At 44.3% G+C, this 20,395-nt stretch overlaps 1 protein-coding gene across 1 annotated transcript in view; it reads left to right on the forward strand.

The window, feature by feature from the left end:
- ust (uronyl 2-sulfotransferase) overlaps window positions 1–9,167 on the forward strand; it is an 81,835-nt gene extending 72,668 nt beyond the window's left edge. Inside the window, exon 9 of the mRNA XM_033026418.1 lies at window positions 8,359–9,167. Coding sequence (XP_032882309.1) covers window positions 8,359–8,627 — 269 coding nt within the window. The 3' untranslated portion in view covers window positions 8,628–9,167. The remainder of the gene's footprint in view (window positions 1–8,358) is intronic.
- Window positions 9,168–20,395: the final 11,228 nt, after the last annotated feature.

Below are 20,395 nucleotides of genomic sequence, written 5' to 3' on the forward strand. Positions count from 1 at the left end.
ATTGCTGCAAAAAAGAAAAGTCTTACACCATTCATTTATCTCTTTCTTTCGTGTCTTTCCCTTAAATGGATTAATGTTCTTGCCTCAGCTAGTCCTCATTGCCAGGATATCAGTGGGCATTAAACCTATCAACATCCGCACAGGTTGCAGTATCCTTAGTCCATCTGGATTTACTATATTCTCCTATTCTCTGTGCCTCTTCTTTCCTCTTTTCGGAGCAATCAACTATTTAGTTCCCTATAAGGGATTTGTGAACTCTGCTATAACAAAACTCTAGGGCAGAGGATTCCACACTAACCAGCCCTTTAATTGTATTTTGTGATTGTCTTATTTTCGGTTTATCAAGGCACAAGGGAAACCTCCAAGCCATGGAAGCGACGCAGAGAAGCGCCATGAGGCTGATCCCTGGTGTCAAAGGACTGAGTTATAAGCAAAGGTTGGAAAAACTGGACCCTTTAGCCTTTGAAAGTAGGCAAATTATTGAGGTATAGACGACACTAACTGACATGGAAAAGATTAATCCTGAACATTGTTACAGGTTAAATTACAAATGCAAAGCAGGAGGGCACAGATGCAAACTGTTGAATGACAATATCAGGATTATTGTTGAGAAACACTTTCCACATTCAATTCCTGAAAGCCCTCTGTGGATGAAGTGGAGACAGAAGTTCAAGAATCATTCAAACTTCACTTAAGTATTGACTTGCAATGGTCTTGAACCTTTCTGTAAGGATGAAGTAGATGAGCCAAATGGCCTCTCTTATCTGCACCTTATGAAGAAAAGAATTTGCATTAATATTGAGTTCCATATTAATGCAGCTGATACTGTTATGTGGGCGAATACATCAACCAGTTTATAAAATGAGATGAAGTACCAAATTAACCAGTTTAATGGTTTTATTTGAAGAATGACTATTGACCAATACCAACTGTACAGCATTTCATAATGCAACACTTCAGCTTTGCACTAAGGCCATAGTATTTAAGATCTGGTGGGATTTAAACCCACTACCTTCTGAATCAAAGAATCGTGGCAGGATTTGTTTCCATGCAATAGTGGAAACTTCTAAATACCATCTGCATGTTTTTCCTTTTTTTGGCTAAGAAATTGTTATTTACAAATAGAGGCTCCTGTGGATCCTGTCTCTTACTGGTCCACAACTTGTGGAATCTTGCAAATCATACATTAAAATAGTAACTTTTTCTTGAAAGGATTTAGCAGAACAGCTAAGTTGAAATACAAGCGGAAAATTACTGCACTGTTAATGATGTGGTTTTGTCCAGCGATTTCAAACTCTATAGATTCCAACACACTGCAATTACAGTGATCTGTGCCATTATGCAAGCACTGTAGCGATATGTTCCCCATGCAAATTGGAGCATTGTTGCTCATTGAGGATAGTCAAACTGTTGCCTCACATAATAAGCTTGCCTCACTGCATGGAATAAGTTTCAAGAGTCCAGGCAGTTTTTCTCACATCAGCAGTAAAAGGCTGCAGCAGTGTCAGCTAGTTTGAACAATCAAGCAGACTGCTTTCACTGTCACTTGATTTAAGGGAAGATGAACAGAAAGGTTGCCATTGCAGTCACCTGATAGCAGAGGCAACATGTTGTTCAGTAGGCACAAGTTTATCCATTGTAACTGTACAAGTCCACATGCAGTGACAAAATATCAGAGATCCAGGTTTAACTGTTAAAGGTCGCGCTATCTACTTTAGAAACACCCGCGGAAAAATACAATCCGAGTAATGGATTCTTCAAGTGAATAAGCCATTTATTTTTCATGTCTTCTTTGTTTTGGATTGGAACTCATAGATTCCAGATAAGTGCACTGATCATGTTAATAGCATGCAGATCACTGGAAGTGAGCACAAACAGCAAATTATTGCAGATAAATGCACAGAATATGAAAAGTAGAGGATTGGAAATGAGCCCAGAGGAATAAGAGTGCTGTGACAGAACAGTCTGTTCACTTCTTAATTATGAAAGATTTCATGATAAACAGTAGATGGTTATCATTAGTTGATTGATCAGTAATAGCTACGTTCCCTATTAATGAAATTAGGTTTATTTGATGCAGCAAACATTTGGAATATGAAAATGGAAAGAGACTATATAAATGTTTATCAAAAACAAAGTGCTGGTGTCATGCAGTACTTACTTACTTACTTACTTACTTACTTACTTACTTACTTACTTACTTACTTACTTACTTACTCACTCACTCACTCACTCACCCACTCACTTACTTACTTACTTACTTACTTACTTACTCCCTATTATGCCTCCTGGCATGTAGGGCAGCAACGAAGGTCCTCCACTTCTGTTGATTCCTTCAGTTGCTGTTTCCGTTACTTATTTGTTTTACAAGACAGGGTTGTTAGCCCTGTGCTCAACCTCCAACCTGGAGGACTAGTGGATCGCGCTTCGTCTTGCCTCTACCCTTCGATCTGTCCAGCATGGGAGACCCTAACAGGAGACGAATCTCCCACGGGCATAGCTCTATTGGTCACTGAGACACACAAGCTCCCTGACCACGACAAGGTTGCAATCTAACTGGTGATGTCATGCAGTAAGTCATGCAAAACCTGTGGAGGGAATGGACAGATGACATTCCATGTCGGGATCCTTCTTCAGACTCAGTGAAATTGTGGGGGGAAAGCTGGAAAAGAGAGGTGGGATGGGACAAACCGTGCCAAGTGATAGCTTGATATTAGTTGGGGGGGGGGGGGGGGGTTACTGGCAGATAAGTGTTGTAAGTGCCAACGGCGAGAGATGAAAGGGAATCAAAAAGCTAAGTAAAGAAGAGGAGGAGTGAAATGTAAACTCGGGGGGAGTGATATAGATGGAACGGGATGGGATGGGAAGGGAAGGGGAGGGGGAATAAAAGGAAAATATGGGAATAGAGATGGTAAATTAGCATATGAAGGAGAGGAAAGTAGAAGGCTCATCTCCAAATAACTCTATTTTTATCTTGTCCCCCATTTTCTGGTCTCATCCGACATTCATCTAAGACACCTCACATGTCTTTGCCACTTCAATAGCTTTCAATTCTAAGGCCCCCATCTCCTCCCTTTAACCTACATTCCCCACCAGGAAGACCTTGGGCCCTCCAATTCTTCCTTGAACAGAGACCCAATCAATTCCCCTCAACTAACACTCTCCTGCCCGGCAGAATTTGTCCATGTCTTAACAACTTTTCTTTTGACAGCTCTCACTTGTTTCAATTCAAAGCTGTGGTCATGACACTCACATGTGGCGCCAGCTAAATCTGTCTCTTTGTTGGTTACGTTGAATAGTCCTTGTTACAAACATACCCCAACTCATTTTCTGCTACATCAACAACTGAAACGGGCTGCCTCCTGCACCCGTACAGAACTCATTGATTTCATCAAATTTATTACTAACTTCACCCTGCCCTCAAATTCACTTGGACTATCTTTGACACCTTTCTCGATCTCTGCCTCCATAACAAATAACCGACCTTTACGACATGAGCTCCCACCCTGCCTCTTGCAAGGAAGCCACTCCTCACTCTCAATTTCTTTGTCACTGTCACATCTATTCCCAAGGCAAGGCTTTCCACTCGAGGACATCCTGAATAAGACATTCGCGTGTCTTCTCCATATCCTGCAGTTCTGCTCTTATTCCCCCATCCCCTCAGATGGAGCAAGTTTAGAGTTTCCATGGTCCTCACCTTTCACCCCATCAGTTTCTGCTTCCAACACATCATTTTCTAACACTCCCACCACATTAATGTGATCCCATCAAGTCAAATATCTTCCCATCCCTACTTGTTTTTTTTCCATAAAAACCACAACTCCTTGGTTCACTCATCCCATCACACCCAAATGCAGTCCCTCCCCAGGCCCTTTCCCCACAAGAGATGTAACACCTATCCCCTCACCTCTTCTCCCACTTCCATCCAGGGACTGCAGCAGTTCTTCCAGGTGAGACAGAGGTTCACGTGCTCATCTTACAACTTAGTCTACTACATTCGGTGCTCCTGATGTGTTCTTCTTTACATCGGTTAGACCAGTGATTCCCAACCTGGGGCCATGGCAAATTTCAGGGGGGGCCACAGAAATTTTGGGGGATTTAGGAGGCCACAGGTTCAATGAAGAGGGCCATTTTTTTCCGCTAATAATGTCAGGGGGGGGGCAGAAAAATTTAAGAGCCCAAGGAGGCCATGAGCTAAAAAAGTTGGGAGCCACTGGGTTAGACCAGGCAACTTTTTCACCAAATACTTGCACTCTGCTAGATGGAGCGCCCAGTTACCATTTTAACTCCAACTACAATTCCCATTCCCATATTGTCCTTGGCCTCCTCCATTGCCAGAGTGAGGCCACATGCAAACTGGAAGAACAGCATCTCATATTCTGCTTTGGTAGCTTCCTGCCCAATTATATGAACATAGATTCCCCAATTTCAAGCAATACCCCACCTACTTTCCCCTGCCCCCTCCACTACATTGTTCCACTACCCCAGTTCTACTACCCCATACCCAACATCATAAGATTAATCTCACATCCCCAAGTCCCACATTTCCATTTGATTTCCCCCTCCCCCACTTTCTCCTCTTCCACCCATATCCCTCCCTCTGACTTTACATTTCATTCCTTCTCTTACCACATCTGACACCTTTTGTTCTTTTTCACTTCCAGCCTTTTTCACTTATTCCACCCATCTGCTAATCACACCCCCTTCACCTGTATCCACCCATCACTTGCCAGGCTGTGCCCCACCCCTACCTCTTTTCCAGCTTTCTCCCCCCCACTCCAATCAGTCTGAGGAAGGGTCCCAACCCAAAATGTCGTTTATCCATAGGTACACAAAAATGCTGGAGAAACTCAGCGGGTGCAGCAGCATCTATGGAGCGAAGGAAATAGGCAACGTTTCGGGCCGAAACCCTTCTTCAGACTGATGCAGTCGTTTATCCATTCTCTCCGCAGAAGCTGTCTGAAGCAATGAGTTCCTCCAGCACCTCCAGTGTTTTTGCTTAAGTTTCCAGCATCTGCAGTTTCTTGCATCTCCATTTAAATATCTATAATATTTAAAAGGGAATTTGGATGCATTTCAAAAAGGTGAATAATTGAACAAAATATTAAAAGACAGAGAAATTAGATTACAGTTGACAACTTTAGTTGAAAAGTTAGATTTGTCATAGGTGTGCCAAAGAGCCTTGTATTCTGTCATTCACAAGATTCCATCGGATTATTAGATAGCTCTTGAATGAAGTTGCTCAGCACAATCAGACAAACCTTATCTGATAACAAAGAAAATATTGGTCATAAGAACTAAAGAGCATCTTCACAAGAGAGCAAACGGTTAGGAAGTTGCTCGCACAGCAGAATGCCTGGCCACCTAATGATGTCTGAAGGGGCGGTAGGTAATGTGCCGTAGCAAAGATCAACTTTATACCCATCAGCTGAAAAATTGGTCAAAATCATAACATGGTTAATGAACCACTTATGAATCTGAAAACATCAACTGGACAGCTAATGACATTTGTGTTGGTCTCATGTTTCTTCTATTGGGTCTTGTTAGTCATACAGGCATCAAATAGTACAAGTTGTCCAACAACTTTAGGCTGTGCACGCGACACGAAAGAAGAAGAAGAAGTCATACAGGCTAAAACAGGCCTTTCAGCCACTGTGTCCATGCCAACAATTGAATATCTATTTATATTAATTTACCAGCACTTGGCCAATGGCTTAGTAAATGTTGTTATTCCCCCCCTCTAAACCTCTTGTTTCAACCTTCCTTGAACCTATGCCTAGTTTTCGATAAAACTGCCATGCAAGAGAAAATGTCCTATCTACGCTCATTTTACCCCTTACATTCTGGTCCTCATGTCCCCTCTCAGCCTCTTCCACTCCAAGAAAAACGAACCCAGCTCATCCAGCCTTTCTTCAGAGTTGAAATGCTCTATTCCAGGGAACATCCTGGTGACTAATCTCTGCACTTGCTCCGAAACAATCATGTCCTCCTTACATAGACACAAAAAGCTGGAGTAACTCCAGTCTGTCCGAAGAAGGGTCTCAAGCTGAAACATCATCTATTCCTTTTCTCCAGAGATGCTGTCTGATCTGCTGAGTTACTCCAGCTTTTTGTGTCTAACATCGGTTTATACCAGCATCTGCAGTTCCTTCCTGCACATGTCCTCCTCAGAGTGTGGCAACCAGAACTGCTCACAGTATTACAGCTATGACCTGACCTATATTTTATAAAGTTGCACCATAACCTCCTTGCTCTTAAAGACAAGTATCATGCATGCAGCCTTCACCACCTTATCTTCCTATGCTACTACCTTCAGAGATCCGTAGACTTGTACACAAAGGTTCAGTTGTTCCTCAATCCTCCTGAGAGCCCAACTATTCATTGTGTATGCCCTCTCCTTACTAATAATAATCATACAGCATGAAACAGGCCCTGTTTTCCATGCCGACCAAGATGCCCATCTACGCTAGTGCCATCTACCTGCTTTTTGCCCATATCACTCATCTTTTCCATCTATATACATGTGCAAATGTAAATGTTTTAAAAGTATTGTTATAGTACCTCCCTTCACTGCCTCATTTGGCAGGTCATCGTTCCATATAATCACCATCATCTGTGTGTGGAAATACTTGCCCTCAGGTTCTTATTAAATCTTTCCCCTCTCGCCTTAAACTTTTTTTCCCCAACTCTTGGTAAAATACTCCACATTCACTTTGTCTATTCCCCTCATGGTTGTATACATCCCTATAAGATCACTGCTTCTCCTCCTGCACTCCAAGGAATGAAGTGCTAGCCTGCCCAACCTCTCCCGATAGCTCAGACCCTCAAGTCCTGGCAATATCCTCGTGAATTTTCTCTTTCCAGCTTAATAACATCTTTCCTAGAGCAAGGTGACCACAACTAACCAGAATACTCCAAATGCGGCTTCACCAACACTTTTTACAACTGAAATATTACATCCCAACTTCCGTATTCAATACCCTGACTGATGAAGGCCAATTTACTAAAAACCATCTTGACCTGTGACGCCACCTTCAGGGAACTATGTACCGACACTCCTGGATCCCTCTGCTCTACAACACTCCCTAGGGCTCTGCTATTCACAGTGAAGGTCTTGCCATGGTTTGACTTCCCAAAATGCAATGTCTCACAGTTATCTGTATTAAACTCCATTAACCATTTCTCAGTCCACTTGCCCAGCTGATCAACCTTCCACCATCACCTTCAACCTTCCACCATCACCTTCCTTTTTCGAAGCCAAATCTGTATCCAGTCTTTCTGGATTTCTTTCTTTAGCTTTCTCTGGATCCCATCCAATCTAACCTTCCAAAGCAGCCTACCTTGCAGAACCTTATCAAAGGCTTGCCCTTGTCCACCTTTTTGATTATTTCAAAAAGCTCGATCCGATATGTGAGACATGGTCTCCCATGCACAAAACCACGCTAACTATCCCAAATCGGACTTTCTATTCAAATGCATATATAAATGATAGTCCTTCCAAAGTGGTTCACATTACCCATATCAAGATAAAATTCCATCTGCCATTTCTCAGCCCATCTTCCCAATTTATCAATGTCATCCTGTCACCTATAATTCCATCTTTGTCCTGATTCTCTGTCCTTCATCCAAAACTGATCCCTTCATCTTCCGTCTCTCACTCGCTTCAACCCTATCTTATTTCTTGTCCAAAGTCTTGTTGGCATCCAAAAACAAGAACCTTCCCCAACTTTAACTCCCTGTAAGTCTGGATCCTCTGAAATCATTTCTCTCATACTTCATCTTGCCATGCCTTCAGGCACCTGGGCCTCTTACAATGGAATATATTCTCTATTCTTTTAAGATATTCCTAAAATATACTTGGTCAAACTTTCATTCTTTCCATCAATGTCTTCCTCTTTAGTTTCACAATGTTTTAATTTTGCTCTTGAGGTGTTTTAGAATATTTTTAAAACTTAAATTCATTATACAAATGCAACCATTTTCTCAACCTACGTTACTCTTTTTCCCTACCTGCCACTCTTCCCCTCCTCCTTCTAGCTGTTATATCATCACTTCCTCTTTGGTACATCTTATTATACCTACAACATGTATATGTTGGTCACATTGTACAATGCATTATGTGACATTATCATCAAAATTTACACAAATGTAACTTTGGAAATTCTTCCACGTGCTTTGAGGTACATTTGCTTTATTTCAAGAAATAAAAAATTGAAATCTGGAAATCATTCAATTGGCAAAGAAATAATTTAACGTAACAATTCCAGTATAGAAATGCTATATTTATTGCAATATTTTTAATAAATGTGAGTTGTCTTTTTCTTAGAACAACTGAAAATATTTATGCTTCCATCACAGAGTACAGAAAACTTGGAAATGGGACAATCACTGTGAAGAAACAAAAACCATCACAGGAAGCTCTTAAAGTGTTGTTCCAAAGAATGCGGTATGAGTATGACTTTTATAACTATGTCAAGGATCAGTTCCATTTATTGAAACGAAAATTTGGCCTGAAGACTGGAGGCAGAGGTCCATCTACAGAGTATATGGCTCCATCTGAAGTGGAAGAAACTGACCATGTACGTAACGAAGATGACGACACATGGTTGAAAGACATTTATGGATGATTACATCTTGTTACTTTAATGGGGCTTCTGTGCATCCTTTATATTGAACATTTCACAAAGATCTGCAATCTGGTCAGGAGAAGCTGCAGTTCTGGATCTGTTCTGGAGATTAGATTAATACATTCACAATTGCAGTCAGTCTTTGCCAGGCAGATGTATGTGCCTTACACTTTTCATGCTATTGCATGATTTTATTTTGTTTTAAGTTTCTTTACCAACTGCTGTACCAGCAGGTAAGACACTTTTTAACTACTATATCTGCATTTTTAAATATATATTGAAGGATTTATTCAGTTACATTTAATAATGTAAATAGATCATTTTGCATTTTAACATTCTGAGAAAGATACTAATCAAGTTAGACACGTTCATTTTCCTAGACTTTTGGATCTTCAAATGGAAGATAACATCCAAGGAAATACATTTGGACTGGGGCATTTTGTAGTCTTCACGGGACTGTATTCACATTTGTGATTTGCCAGGAAATAAACTATTTGAATGCACTGTACAGCTTGACAAAATGAAAGATTATTTATTATATTTTCCTTCTTCCACAAAGTTAGTAACAAAAGCATTTTCTATTGACAAGGCAAATTAATAGTACATAGAATGTACAAAACAGAAACAAACCAATCGGGCCAAATGGTCCACCCAGTGTTCAGCACCACTAAACCCTTTTTCTAGCATTTCAAATCCAAATTATCACCATAACCTTTCATTTTCAAAACTTGTATGTTTGCCTAGCTTCCCCTTAAATACATCTCTGTCATTTTTATTCATTCCAGGTGTTTTTATACGTTTGTTATATTCTGGGTACAAAGGTCATTTCAGCATGACCTTCTTGGTGGCCTCAGTTTTATTCTTCTGCATACTCTGTATCTTCCCAACCCTTTTATAATTTTAATGAAAGCTATTAAATCACTCTTCAGCCACTTCTTTGCAAGGATGAAGAGTCATAGGGTCTGACAGCACAGAAAAAAGGCCCAACTCTTCCATGCCGACCAAGTTGCTTAATCGAGCTGATCCCATTTCCCTGCATTTGGCCCATATCCTTCTCAACCTTTCCTACCTCTGTAGCAATGTTACAAAATTTTGAGATTTAAAAAATCAAGTCTGCAATTTATCCCATCAGATAAAGCATAAAAAGAAGTTTAATTTGACACCTAATTCACTTTCATATCTTCAGTATTAAAAAAGTGATGGCCATTTTCATACTCTGAAATTAGCATCTTGTTCCCTATTGCTTTTCCATCGACTCAAAAGCTGTGATCAAGGACAGTCAAAAGCCCATAACTTTCTTAAAAATTAAGAGAACTGAATGACATTTTCAGTTATTATAGATTGAAGCATTCTGAAACAAATATGAAACAATCTTACTTGGATAACCTGAAATTAAAGCATATAATTAGTTAGTTACCCAATTGTAGCTAATTACAAAATTCAATCACTAGATCTAAACATCTATCCATTTCTTACAAAAAAGTTAACATTTTTAAATAGCCTAAGTGTTCAAATAACATTCACACAATAACACAATATAACATGATTTTTAAATCTAACTAGACTGGCTCCATAGATGCTGCTGCACCCGCTGAGTTTCCCCAGCAATTTTGTGTACCTTCGATATTCCAGCATCTGCAGTTCCCTTTTGAACACAAGTGTAGACCCGTTGGGTCTGTTTCCCCAACGGCGTTTGCGGGGGAGGGGGGGGGTTGCGGCATTAGATTAGATTAGATTCCTTTATTGTCATTCAGACCTTTCGGTCTGAACGAAATTATGTTGCCTGCAGTCATACACAGAACCAATAAAAACAAAACATACAATAAACACAAATTAAACATCCACCACAGTGAGTTCACCAAGCACATCCTCACTGTGATGGAGGCAAAGTCTTTAGTCTCCGTCTCTTCCCTCCTTGTTCTCCCTCTGCGCTGAGGCGATCGATCCAGGCCGGAGATGCCGCCCTCCAGTCCAGCGGACCTCCGTGGTGATGTCGCCGCCGCCGAAAGCCGGAACGCCGTCTCCGCTCCGAGAGGTACAGGATACATCACTCTCACATTAACCACCCCCCAAACACACAGGTGGGGGGAGGGGGGCGTTAGAAGAGAGGAGGGATGGGAGAGGAGGAGGAGGAAACGGGATAGATTTGGGAGGGAAAGGAGAGCGGGGTAGGGGGTGAGAGAAGGGGATGGGGAGAGAGATGTGGGGGATGGGGAGAGAGATGTGGGGGATGGGGAGGGAGGGGAAGAGGGAGGGAGGGGGAGAGGGGTGGGGGGAGAGAGGGGAAAGAGTGGAGGGGGTGGGGGGAGAGAAGTGGAAGAGGGGAGGGAGGAGGAGAGGGGTAGGGGGAGTGATGGAAGACGGACAGAGGGATAGGGGGCAGGGGGCGGGGGGAGAGAGGGAAGGGTGTGGGGGAGAGAGGGATGGGAGAGGGAGAGGGGTGAGGAGAGGGAGGGGGGAGGAGAGAAGTGGAAGAGTGGGGAGGGGTAGCGGGAGTGGTGGAAGAGGGACGGGGGAGTGGTGGAAGAGGAACAGAGGGGTAGGAGGAAGGGGTGGGGGAGAGAGGGAAATGGAGGGGAAGAGAGGGGTGGGGGAGGGAGAGGGGAGGGGTAAGGGGAGAGAAGTGGAAGAGTGGGGAGGGAGGGGTAGGGTGAGTGGTGGAAGAGGGACAGAGTGGTAGGGGGAAGGGGACGGGGGAGAGAGGGAAGGGGGTGGGGTAGAGAGGGAAAGGGGTGGGGGAGAGAGGGTTGGGTGGGAGAGTGAGAGGGGTGAGGAGAGGGAAACAAAAACATAGAAATTAAGTGCAGGAGTAGGCCATTCGGCCCTTTGAGCCTGCACCACCATTCAATATGATCATGGCTGATCATTCAACTCAGTATCCTGTACCTGCCTTCTCTCCATACCCCCTGATCCCTTTAGCCACAAGGGCCACATCTAACTCCCTCTTAAGTTCCGATTGGCCATATGTGAACATTGGGCATTGTGACATCACACAATGGAACGTTCACTGGGGCTCCTGCAAAGGCATATGTAAATGAATCCATTCCGATTGGACATCTGTGAGCATCGGGCATTCACTAGGGGCTGGGGCTGGTGCTGCTTCTATGGGTGAGAAGCCAGTTTATTTTTGAAATATTGGGGGGCGGGGGAAGGATTTGATTAAAAACGTGTACTTGAACACGACGAAATGTAATGAGGAGCGGATACTTAGAAAGAAAATTGAAATCTCTACCGAAATGGAAAAGATGTCGGCGATTCTGCGTCTGGTTTCGGAGTTGCAGGGAATCAAAGGAAGAAAAGCGGCCGGCAGCCGTCCATGTAAATGGATCCATTCCGATTGGACATCTGCGATTATTGGGCATTGTGACATCACACGATGGAACGAATCAAAAGGAAGAAAGGCTTTGCTGTCCCTCTTTCCGGACGGACGGCAGGCGACAGGCACACAGTTTTATAAATTAACTAGTCCAAGTGCAGACCCGTTGGGTCTGTTTCCCCAACGGCGTTTGAGGGGGGGGGGGGGGGGGGGGGGGGGGGAGAGGAGGAGGAGGAAACGGGATAGATTTGGGAGGGAAAGGAGAGCGGGGTAGGGGGTGAGAGATGGGGAGAGAGATGTGGGGATGGGGAAGATGGGGGGGTTTTCTCATCTCTGTACTAAAGGATTTCCCCCTTATCTTTAAACTGTGACCCCTTGTTCTGGACTTCCCCAACATCTGGAACAATCTTCCTGCATCTAGCATGACCAACCCCTTAAGAATTTTGTACGTTTCTATAAGATCCGCCCTCAAACTTCTAAATTCTAGCGAGTACAAGCCGAGTCTATCCAGTCTTTCTTCATATGAAAGTCCTGACATCCCAGGAATCAGTCTGGTGAACCTTCTCTGTACTCCCTCTATGGCAACAATGTCTTTGAGCATTGGGCATTGTGACATCACACAATGGAACGTTCACCAGGGGCTGAGGCTCCTGCAAAGGCATATGTAAATGGCTCCATTCCGATTGGGCATCTGTGAGCATCGGGCATTGTGACATTACACGATGGAACGTTCACCAGGGGCTGGGGCTGGTGCTGCTTCTATGGGTGAGAAGCCAGTTTATTTTTGAAATATTGGGGGGGGGGGAGGATTTGATTAAAAACGTGTACTTAAACACGACAAAATGTAATGAGAAGCGGATACTTAGAAAGAAAAGTGAAATCTCTACCGAAATGGAAAAGATGTCGGCGATTCTGCGTCTGGTTTTGGAGTTGCAGGGAATCAAAGGAAGAAAGGCGGCCGGCAGCCGTCCATGTAAATGGATCCATTCCGATTGGACATCTGCGAGTATTGGGCATTGTGACATCACACGATGGAACGAATCAAAAGGCAGAAAGGCGGACGGACGGCAGGCGGCAGCCACAGACTTTTATATGATGGATAGATAGATAGACAGACAGACAGACAGACAGACAGACAGACAGACAGACAGACAGATAGATAGATAGATCGATGGAAAAACGTTCAGTAGAGTTAGTCCCTGGTGAGATAGGCATTTACAGTCCGAATGGCCTCTGGGAAGAAACTCCTTCTCAACCTCTCTGTTCTCACCGCATGGCAACGGAGGTGTTTGCCTGACCGTAACAGCTGGAACAGACCGTTGCAGGGGTGGAAGGGGTTTCTCATGATATTGTTGGCTCTGGAGTTGCACCACCTGATGTATAGTTCTTGCAGGGGGGCAAGTGAAGTTCCCATAGTGCGTTCGGCCGAACGCACTATTCTCTGCAGAGCCTTCTTGTCCTTGACAGAGCAATTCCCAAACCAGATGGTAATGTTCCCGGACAAGATGCTTTCCACTGCCGCTGCGTAGAAGCACTGGAGGATCCTCGGAGACACTCTGAATTTCCGCAATTGCCTGAGGTGGTAAAGGCGCTGCCTTGCCTTACTCACGAGTGCTGAGGCGTGTGATGCCCATGTCATATCCTCGGAGATGTGGACTCCCAGATATTTAAAACAGTTCACCCTATCCACAGGATCCCCATTTATCCTCAATGGAGTGTACATCCTCGGATGATGTGCCCTCCTAAAGTCCATGATCAGCTCCTTCGTTTTTTTGATGTTCAAGAGGAGGCTGTTATCCTGGCACCAGAGTGCTAGATCAGCCACCTCCTCCCGGTAGGCCTTCTCGTCGTTGTCTGAGATCAGGCCCACCACCACAGTGTCATCAGCAAACTTAATTATTGAGTTGGAGCTGAACCTAGCCACACAGTCATGTGTGTACAGGGAGTACAATAGGGGGCTGAGGACGCAACCCTGCGGCGATCCTGTGCTCAGGGTGAGGGACTTCGATGTATTCCCTCCCATCTTGACTACCTGGGGCCTGGCGGTGAGAAAGTCCAGGACCCAGGCACACAGGGAGGTGTTGAGCCCCAATTCCATTAGCTTCCCGGCCAGTCTGGTGGGGACATATTACTGTCATTGAGTGAATCCAGGGAGGTTACAGCACTTGTTAAGTGCAAGGTACATTGTCCCATCAAACACATCCTGGGCAGATACAAAACAATGTGGATACAGAATGTAGCTCATATTACACTGTCACACCGATCATTCCTAGGACCAGGTATTGCAAGAAATGGCTCAACTTCACTCTGCCTCAACGTGAACTTTTGCCCTGACATTATAATATCGCTGGTGAGTTAGTATAATTTTTTTTCTACTTCTACTGATCACATGTTCTTAGGCTTAGTTCATGGGAAAGTTGTGCATTTTTATTCCTACATATGGATTGAGGCATTCAGCAAACAAAAGTAACTGCATCACACTGTGCTGGATTTAAAATTGAGGAGAAATGTATCACTGTAATATTCTTTCATTCGTTTTATCGGTTCAGGTTCAGCTCATCCTGAGAGAAGCGATGACTACCCTTTCATGACTTAACTGAAAATGATTCCCATTTCTTAATCAAATATCTATTGAATAGCTTTTGTTCTCTCGTCTCTCATTCTTAGCAATCTGCTCCTTGGAATGGAAACTCCACATTTGTAACAGGCTATGTTTGTAATACTATGATTTTTTCTTTTTAGACTGTTGTGGTTGCTTTTTTATTCCAGGGTTTGTTAGAACTTTTTATTTGCAATATCGTATTTCTTAGCACAATTATAAATAGTGCTTTGAACTATAAATGACAGAAAGTGCTGGACTAGCTCAGCGGGTGCTGCCTGACCTGCTGAGTTACTGGCACTTTGTGTCTATTTTTGTAAACCAACATCTACAGGTCATTGTGCCTACATTGCTTGAACCATATTGCCTTGTTTTCCTGTGGTATTCACCAACTCCTAGGCTCTCAATTAAGGGAAACTCTGGTCCCTCTCAGATTTTCACTTGGTTAATCTTCCGGCTTTTCATTGATTCTCATGCAAACTGAACTTTAGTTCTTGACCCACTTTAGATTCTCAATGTTTTTCAAACCATTGATCTGTATTTAATACTAGTTACATATCCTACATAACTACCAGCAGCAGCAGTCATTGGATGTCTTCAAACCTCGTGATTGGTGGTATCTGGATAACACCAACAACAGTTGAATGAATAAGTTTACTGGCCATGTATTCACATACAAAGAATTTGCCTTAGTGCTCCGCCCGCAAGTGACAACATGACATACAGTAACAGTTAGGAATGACACATAAAACATTAATAATAAAACATTATCGATTAATCATGGGAATTAAATAAAATACCAGAGCAAAAGGAGTACATATTTTTGGTTATTGAGCTCCTACTCATGGAAAAAAGCAGTTTTTATGTTTGGCTGTGGCAGCTTTGACAGTCCGGAGTCGCCTTCCAGAGGGTTTATGGCCAGGGTGAGAGGGGTCAGAGATGATCTTACCCGCTCGCTTCCTGGCCCTTGCAGTGTACAGTTCGTCAATGGAGGGAAGGTTGCAGCCAATAACCATCTCAGCTGATCGAACTATTCGCTGCAGCCTCCGAATGTTGTGCTTGGTGGCTGAACCAAACCAGACCATGATGGAGAAGGTGAGGACAGACTCTACGATTGCCGTATAAAATTGGACCGTCATTGCCTCAACTCCGCAGGAAGTACATCCTCGGTTGTGCCTTTTTGACTGTCGAGTCGATGGTGCCCCCCCCCTCCCCCCTCCCCCATTTAAGGTCCTTGGAGATGATGGTTCCCAGGAAGTTAAAATACTCCACAGATGTGACTGTGGTGTTGTTGATGGTGAGTGGGGTGAGGGGAGGGGGAGCTCTCCTAAAGTCTACAATCAATTCCACTGTCTTAAGATCATTGAGCTCCGGGTTGTTACGAAGGTACCAGGATGCCAGCTGTGTCACTTCTGCCTGTAGGCAGATTCCTCCCCATCCTGGATCAGTCCAATCAGGGTTGTGTCATCTGCAAACTTGAGAAGCTTGACAGAGGAGTCAGTGGAGGTCCGAGATATGCTCTCCCAGCCTCACATGCTGCTTCCTGTCTGTCAGGAAGCTGGTGATCCACCGACAAGGGGTGTTCAGGCACAGTCAACTTGGAGAGTTTGGAGTTTGGATCAGAGAGACCCAGACCCGCCCGGGACCCACCCGAGCGATATATGTGTTCAAAAGGGAACTGCAGATGCTGGAATATCGAAGGTACACAAGATTACTGGAGGAACTCAGCGGGTGCAGCAGCTGATGCTGCTGCACCCGCTGAGTTCCTCCAGTAATCTTGTGTACCGAGCGATATATGTTCTTGATTGACGTGTAACAGTGGGCAAGTGTTCTCTCCCCTCTGGTGGGGCAGGTAACCTGAAGTCTGTACTTTGGCAGGTCACGGCTGAGGTTAGCTTTGTTAATGTCCCCCAAAACAATGACCATGGAGTCCGGAAATCACTCTCTACCCTCATTACCTGGTCAGCGAGTTGCGCTTGCGCCTCACGTACGCAGGCATGGGGGAGATGTAAACTCCAGCGAGAATAAAGGAGTTAAATTCCCTCAGAGAGTAGAAGGGTTTGCAGTTTATAAAGAAGGATTCTAGGTTGGGAGAGGAGAGGTTTGACATTACCGTGATGTCACTGCACCAGTCCTGGTTGGTATAGAAGCATATTCCACCGCCTCTTGATTTCCCCGCTGCCTCCACTTCGCGAACCACTCTGTGAAGTTGGAAGCCAGCCAGTTGCAGCGCGCTGTCCGGGGTCGACTCACACAGCCAGGTCTCGGTGAAACACAGGGCAGCGGCTCGAGAGAAGTCCTTGTTTGTCCGGCACAGAAGTTGCAGTTCGTCCACTTTGTTATTGAGAGAACGTACGTTTGCCAGGAATATGCTCGTGAGTGGTGTGCGTGATCCTCGTCGCCGGAGTCAGGTGAGTGCTCCAGAGCGCTTCCCACGGGTCCTCCCCCATCTCAAGGCCTTGAACGCAGCTACAGCCCCGCCGACGAGTATGTCCAAATAATCCAGCGAGTGAGAGAAATCCGGAACGATGTTTGGAGGTATGTATGTCCGATGTTAATGAGTACCTCTCTCGTGAAAGTAATCTTTGTAGGGTTTTCACAGACGACACAAACGAACAAACACATACAAAACAGCAAGGAGCAGTACACCGTGGCAGCCATCGTTGGTGCCAGCAGCAGCAGCATGCCTAAAGGGCCTGTCCCACTTTCACAACCTAATTCACGACCTTTTTTACTCGTGGACATTTTAAATCAGGCTAGAAAAACGCCCCGACCTACTTGATGCCACGAGTACCTACGACTAGCATCACGACCTACCTACGACCTCGTGATGACCATGCTGCGAGTACGAGTCAAGGGCAAATTCGGCAGAGTTCGTGAATTAGGTCGTGAAAGTGGGACAGGCCCTTAAGTGGGCTAGGGCCTAGTAAAATCCTAAGTGGGCTAGGGCATCTATCACCAGAGATTTGTATGCAAGCATGGATAGGTCACATTTCTATGAGAGCTGACCATCTGGACTGTCTCCCTCAGATGGTCACTTCGCAGTTTATTTATTTATTTTATTTTTTGACATCGGTTGGAATCTGCATACTAAACCTCGTTGCACTGATGTGCAATGACAATAAAATATACTATTATTATTATTATTACAATCCAGAAGTCATCAAATTATGTTTAAAATCAAGGGTTGATTTAATCTTAAAACTTTTCTGACATTGGTGGATTGTGATTGAAGTTGTGCAAAATAAACAAAGGGTCACAATTAATAAGACACTTGTCCAATAAGGAGTCGGTAAACTGAGACTGACTCTCCTTCCCCCCCCCCCCCCCCCCCCCCCCCCCCCCCCCCCCCCCAATCTTTGCACATCCCCAATCTTTTCCATTCGTCACTTTAATTTCATGTTTCATGTATTTTGTGCTTTTATGACTGTTGGCAGATCAATTTCCCTCCTGGGATAAATAAAGTTATAGCGTATCGTTGCTTGCAGCAGCATCAGAGGGAGAGACTCCAACAACACACAGAAAAATAAATTATGAATGAAAATTACAGAGATTCTGCCAGTTTAAAGAAAAAAGACTGGGGGAAAAAAAGACATCAGTATAAAAAAAGATGAGGAAATGAAAGTCATGCTCTAACAAGAGGTGGTCCATGGTGCACCATTGCTAATGGAGGATGGAAGTTGTGCAGGTCGATTCAAGAACCTAACCTTTGTAAGAAAATAGCTGTTCCCGAACTTGGTGGTGGGGCAACTTCAGTCCTCTGTATCTTCTGCCCGATAGTAGCAGTGAAAAGAGGGCATGGTGCTGATGGTGAAGATCCTTGATGATGGATGGATGGTGAGGGTGGGGGAGGAGAGCAGGATGAATTGAGAATTGTTCAATTAGGTGAATTGATGATATATCTGTCATGGAGAGTGTTCACTCATCGGAATACAGTTAAGAGATGTCCTAAAACAATGTTAAAATTAACTTGAAAAGGTAGAGGAAGATGTGGTTTATGTTGTAACCAATTATAGGTAAAGGAGGTTTTAGTAAGGAAGTATCTGAAAATAGGGATCAGGTTTCAAAACCATAGCTCTGATTAATACAGTTAATCAGAGATTACAGGAACTACATACTGACTTGATCACCTGGCTGTGCTTATAAGCAGAACTCTTATAAAACTCCCTGCTTATAAGCAGAACATGAAGCGAGAGAATCCAGTACAGAAAGCATACGGTGCTGGTCCGAGGAAACAGATGAGATCCTTTGTGACGGCTGTGAGTTGGTGGACTGGTTCATATTCAAGAACTCTGCAGTTAACCTAGATGAATATGCCACTATTGTTACAGGCTTCATGAGGTCCACTCACAAGTGAATTCCAAGTCTGCAGCATTCAAGTCAAACAATCCCAAGCGGTATAAGAAATGTATCTACAACCTTTGCAAAGCCATTAAGGATGCCAGGAAGGAATGTCAGACCACATTGGAGTCCTGAGGCAATGACATGGTTACCCATAGATTGTGGCAAGGCTTGTACACTATAATGGGCTACAAAGCAAATGTGGGCAGTATCACAGGCAATAATGGGTCCCTTCCTGATGAGCTCAATGCATTCTATGCCCACTTTGAGCAGAAGGTTGGTGGAGGAATGCCACCTCCCCGCCAATCATGGGTGTGCCTGTACCAACGGTTACTGTGGCAGACGTAAGAATCTGAGACATCTTGAGATGTCTTTAACCTCTCAATCTTCTGATGACCCCACTTGCTTCAAGAAGTCCACTATCATCCTAATGCAAAAGTAAAGCAAGGTTGCGTGCCTTAATTACTACCGTCCAGTGACTGACATCCAGCAGCATGAAGTACATTGGGAGACTGGTCATGGCGCATATTAACTCCAGTCTTCCAGCAGCCTTGATCCACTACAGTTTGTTTGCCGTCACAACAGGTCAACAGCAGACATCATCTCCCTGACATAAAACCCATTTCTGAAACGCCTAGACAACAAGGAATCCTATTTATCGACTGTAGCTCCACCTTTAATACCATAATGCCATCCAAAAGCATCTCCAAATTCCTGGACCAAGGAATCTGCACCCTCCTTGCCACTGGTCCCTCGACTTTTTGACCCACAGACTGCAATCAGTAAGGATTGGTAACAACAGCTCCTCTACAATAATACTCAACACGGTGCACCACAAGAATGTGTACTTAATATTCTATTCTCCATACCAAATTCTAGCCAAATTCGGCTTTAAATCCATATAAAAGTTTGCGGATGACACCCCTGAGATGGGCCGAATCACGAACAATTACGAGATGGAGTACTGAAAGGAGATAGAGAACTTTGTGTAAGGATAATAACCTCCCCCTCAATGTCAGCAAGACAAAGGAGTTCATTATCGACTTCAAGACGCTTAGTGGATACTGAATTGAATTGAATTTAATCCTTTATTTGTCATTCAGACCTTTCGGTCTGAACGAAATGCTGTTGCCTGCAGCCATACATGTAATAATAACAAAACACAATAAACACAAATTAACATCCACCACAGTGAGTTCACCAAACACCTCCTCACTGTGATGGAGGCAAAAGTCTTAGAGTTACTGTCTCTTCCCTCCTCTTCTCCCTCTGCGCCGAGGCGATACCCCACCGGGCGATGGTAAGTCAGTCCGCGGTTCAAGCTCCGCGGCCCGGGGGGTGGTCAAAGCTGCCCGCAGCTGTTGCAACGGGTGCTCCGGAAAACAGGCACCAGCCTGTGACCTGCGAGCTCCTGACATTGTCCTCCATTGGCCCGCGGCCGAGCCCCGGATCCAGGTCGCCGCCGCCTCAGCCGCCGTAGCACCGTCTCCGCCCCGCACCGGGCCGCCCACA

This window comes from Amblyraja radiata, chromosome 8 (genome assembly GCF_010909765.2).
Source record: "Amblyraja radiata isolate CabotCenter1 chromosome 8, sAmbRad1.1.pri, whole genome shotgun sequence".
Lineage (NCBI taxonomy): Eukaryota > Metazoa > Chordata > Chondrichthyes > Rajiformes > Rajidae > Amblyraja > Amblyraja radiata.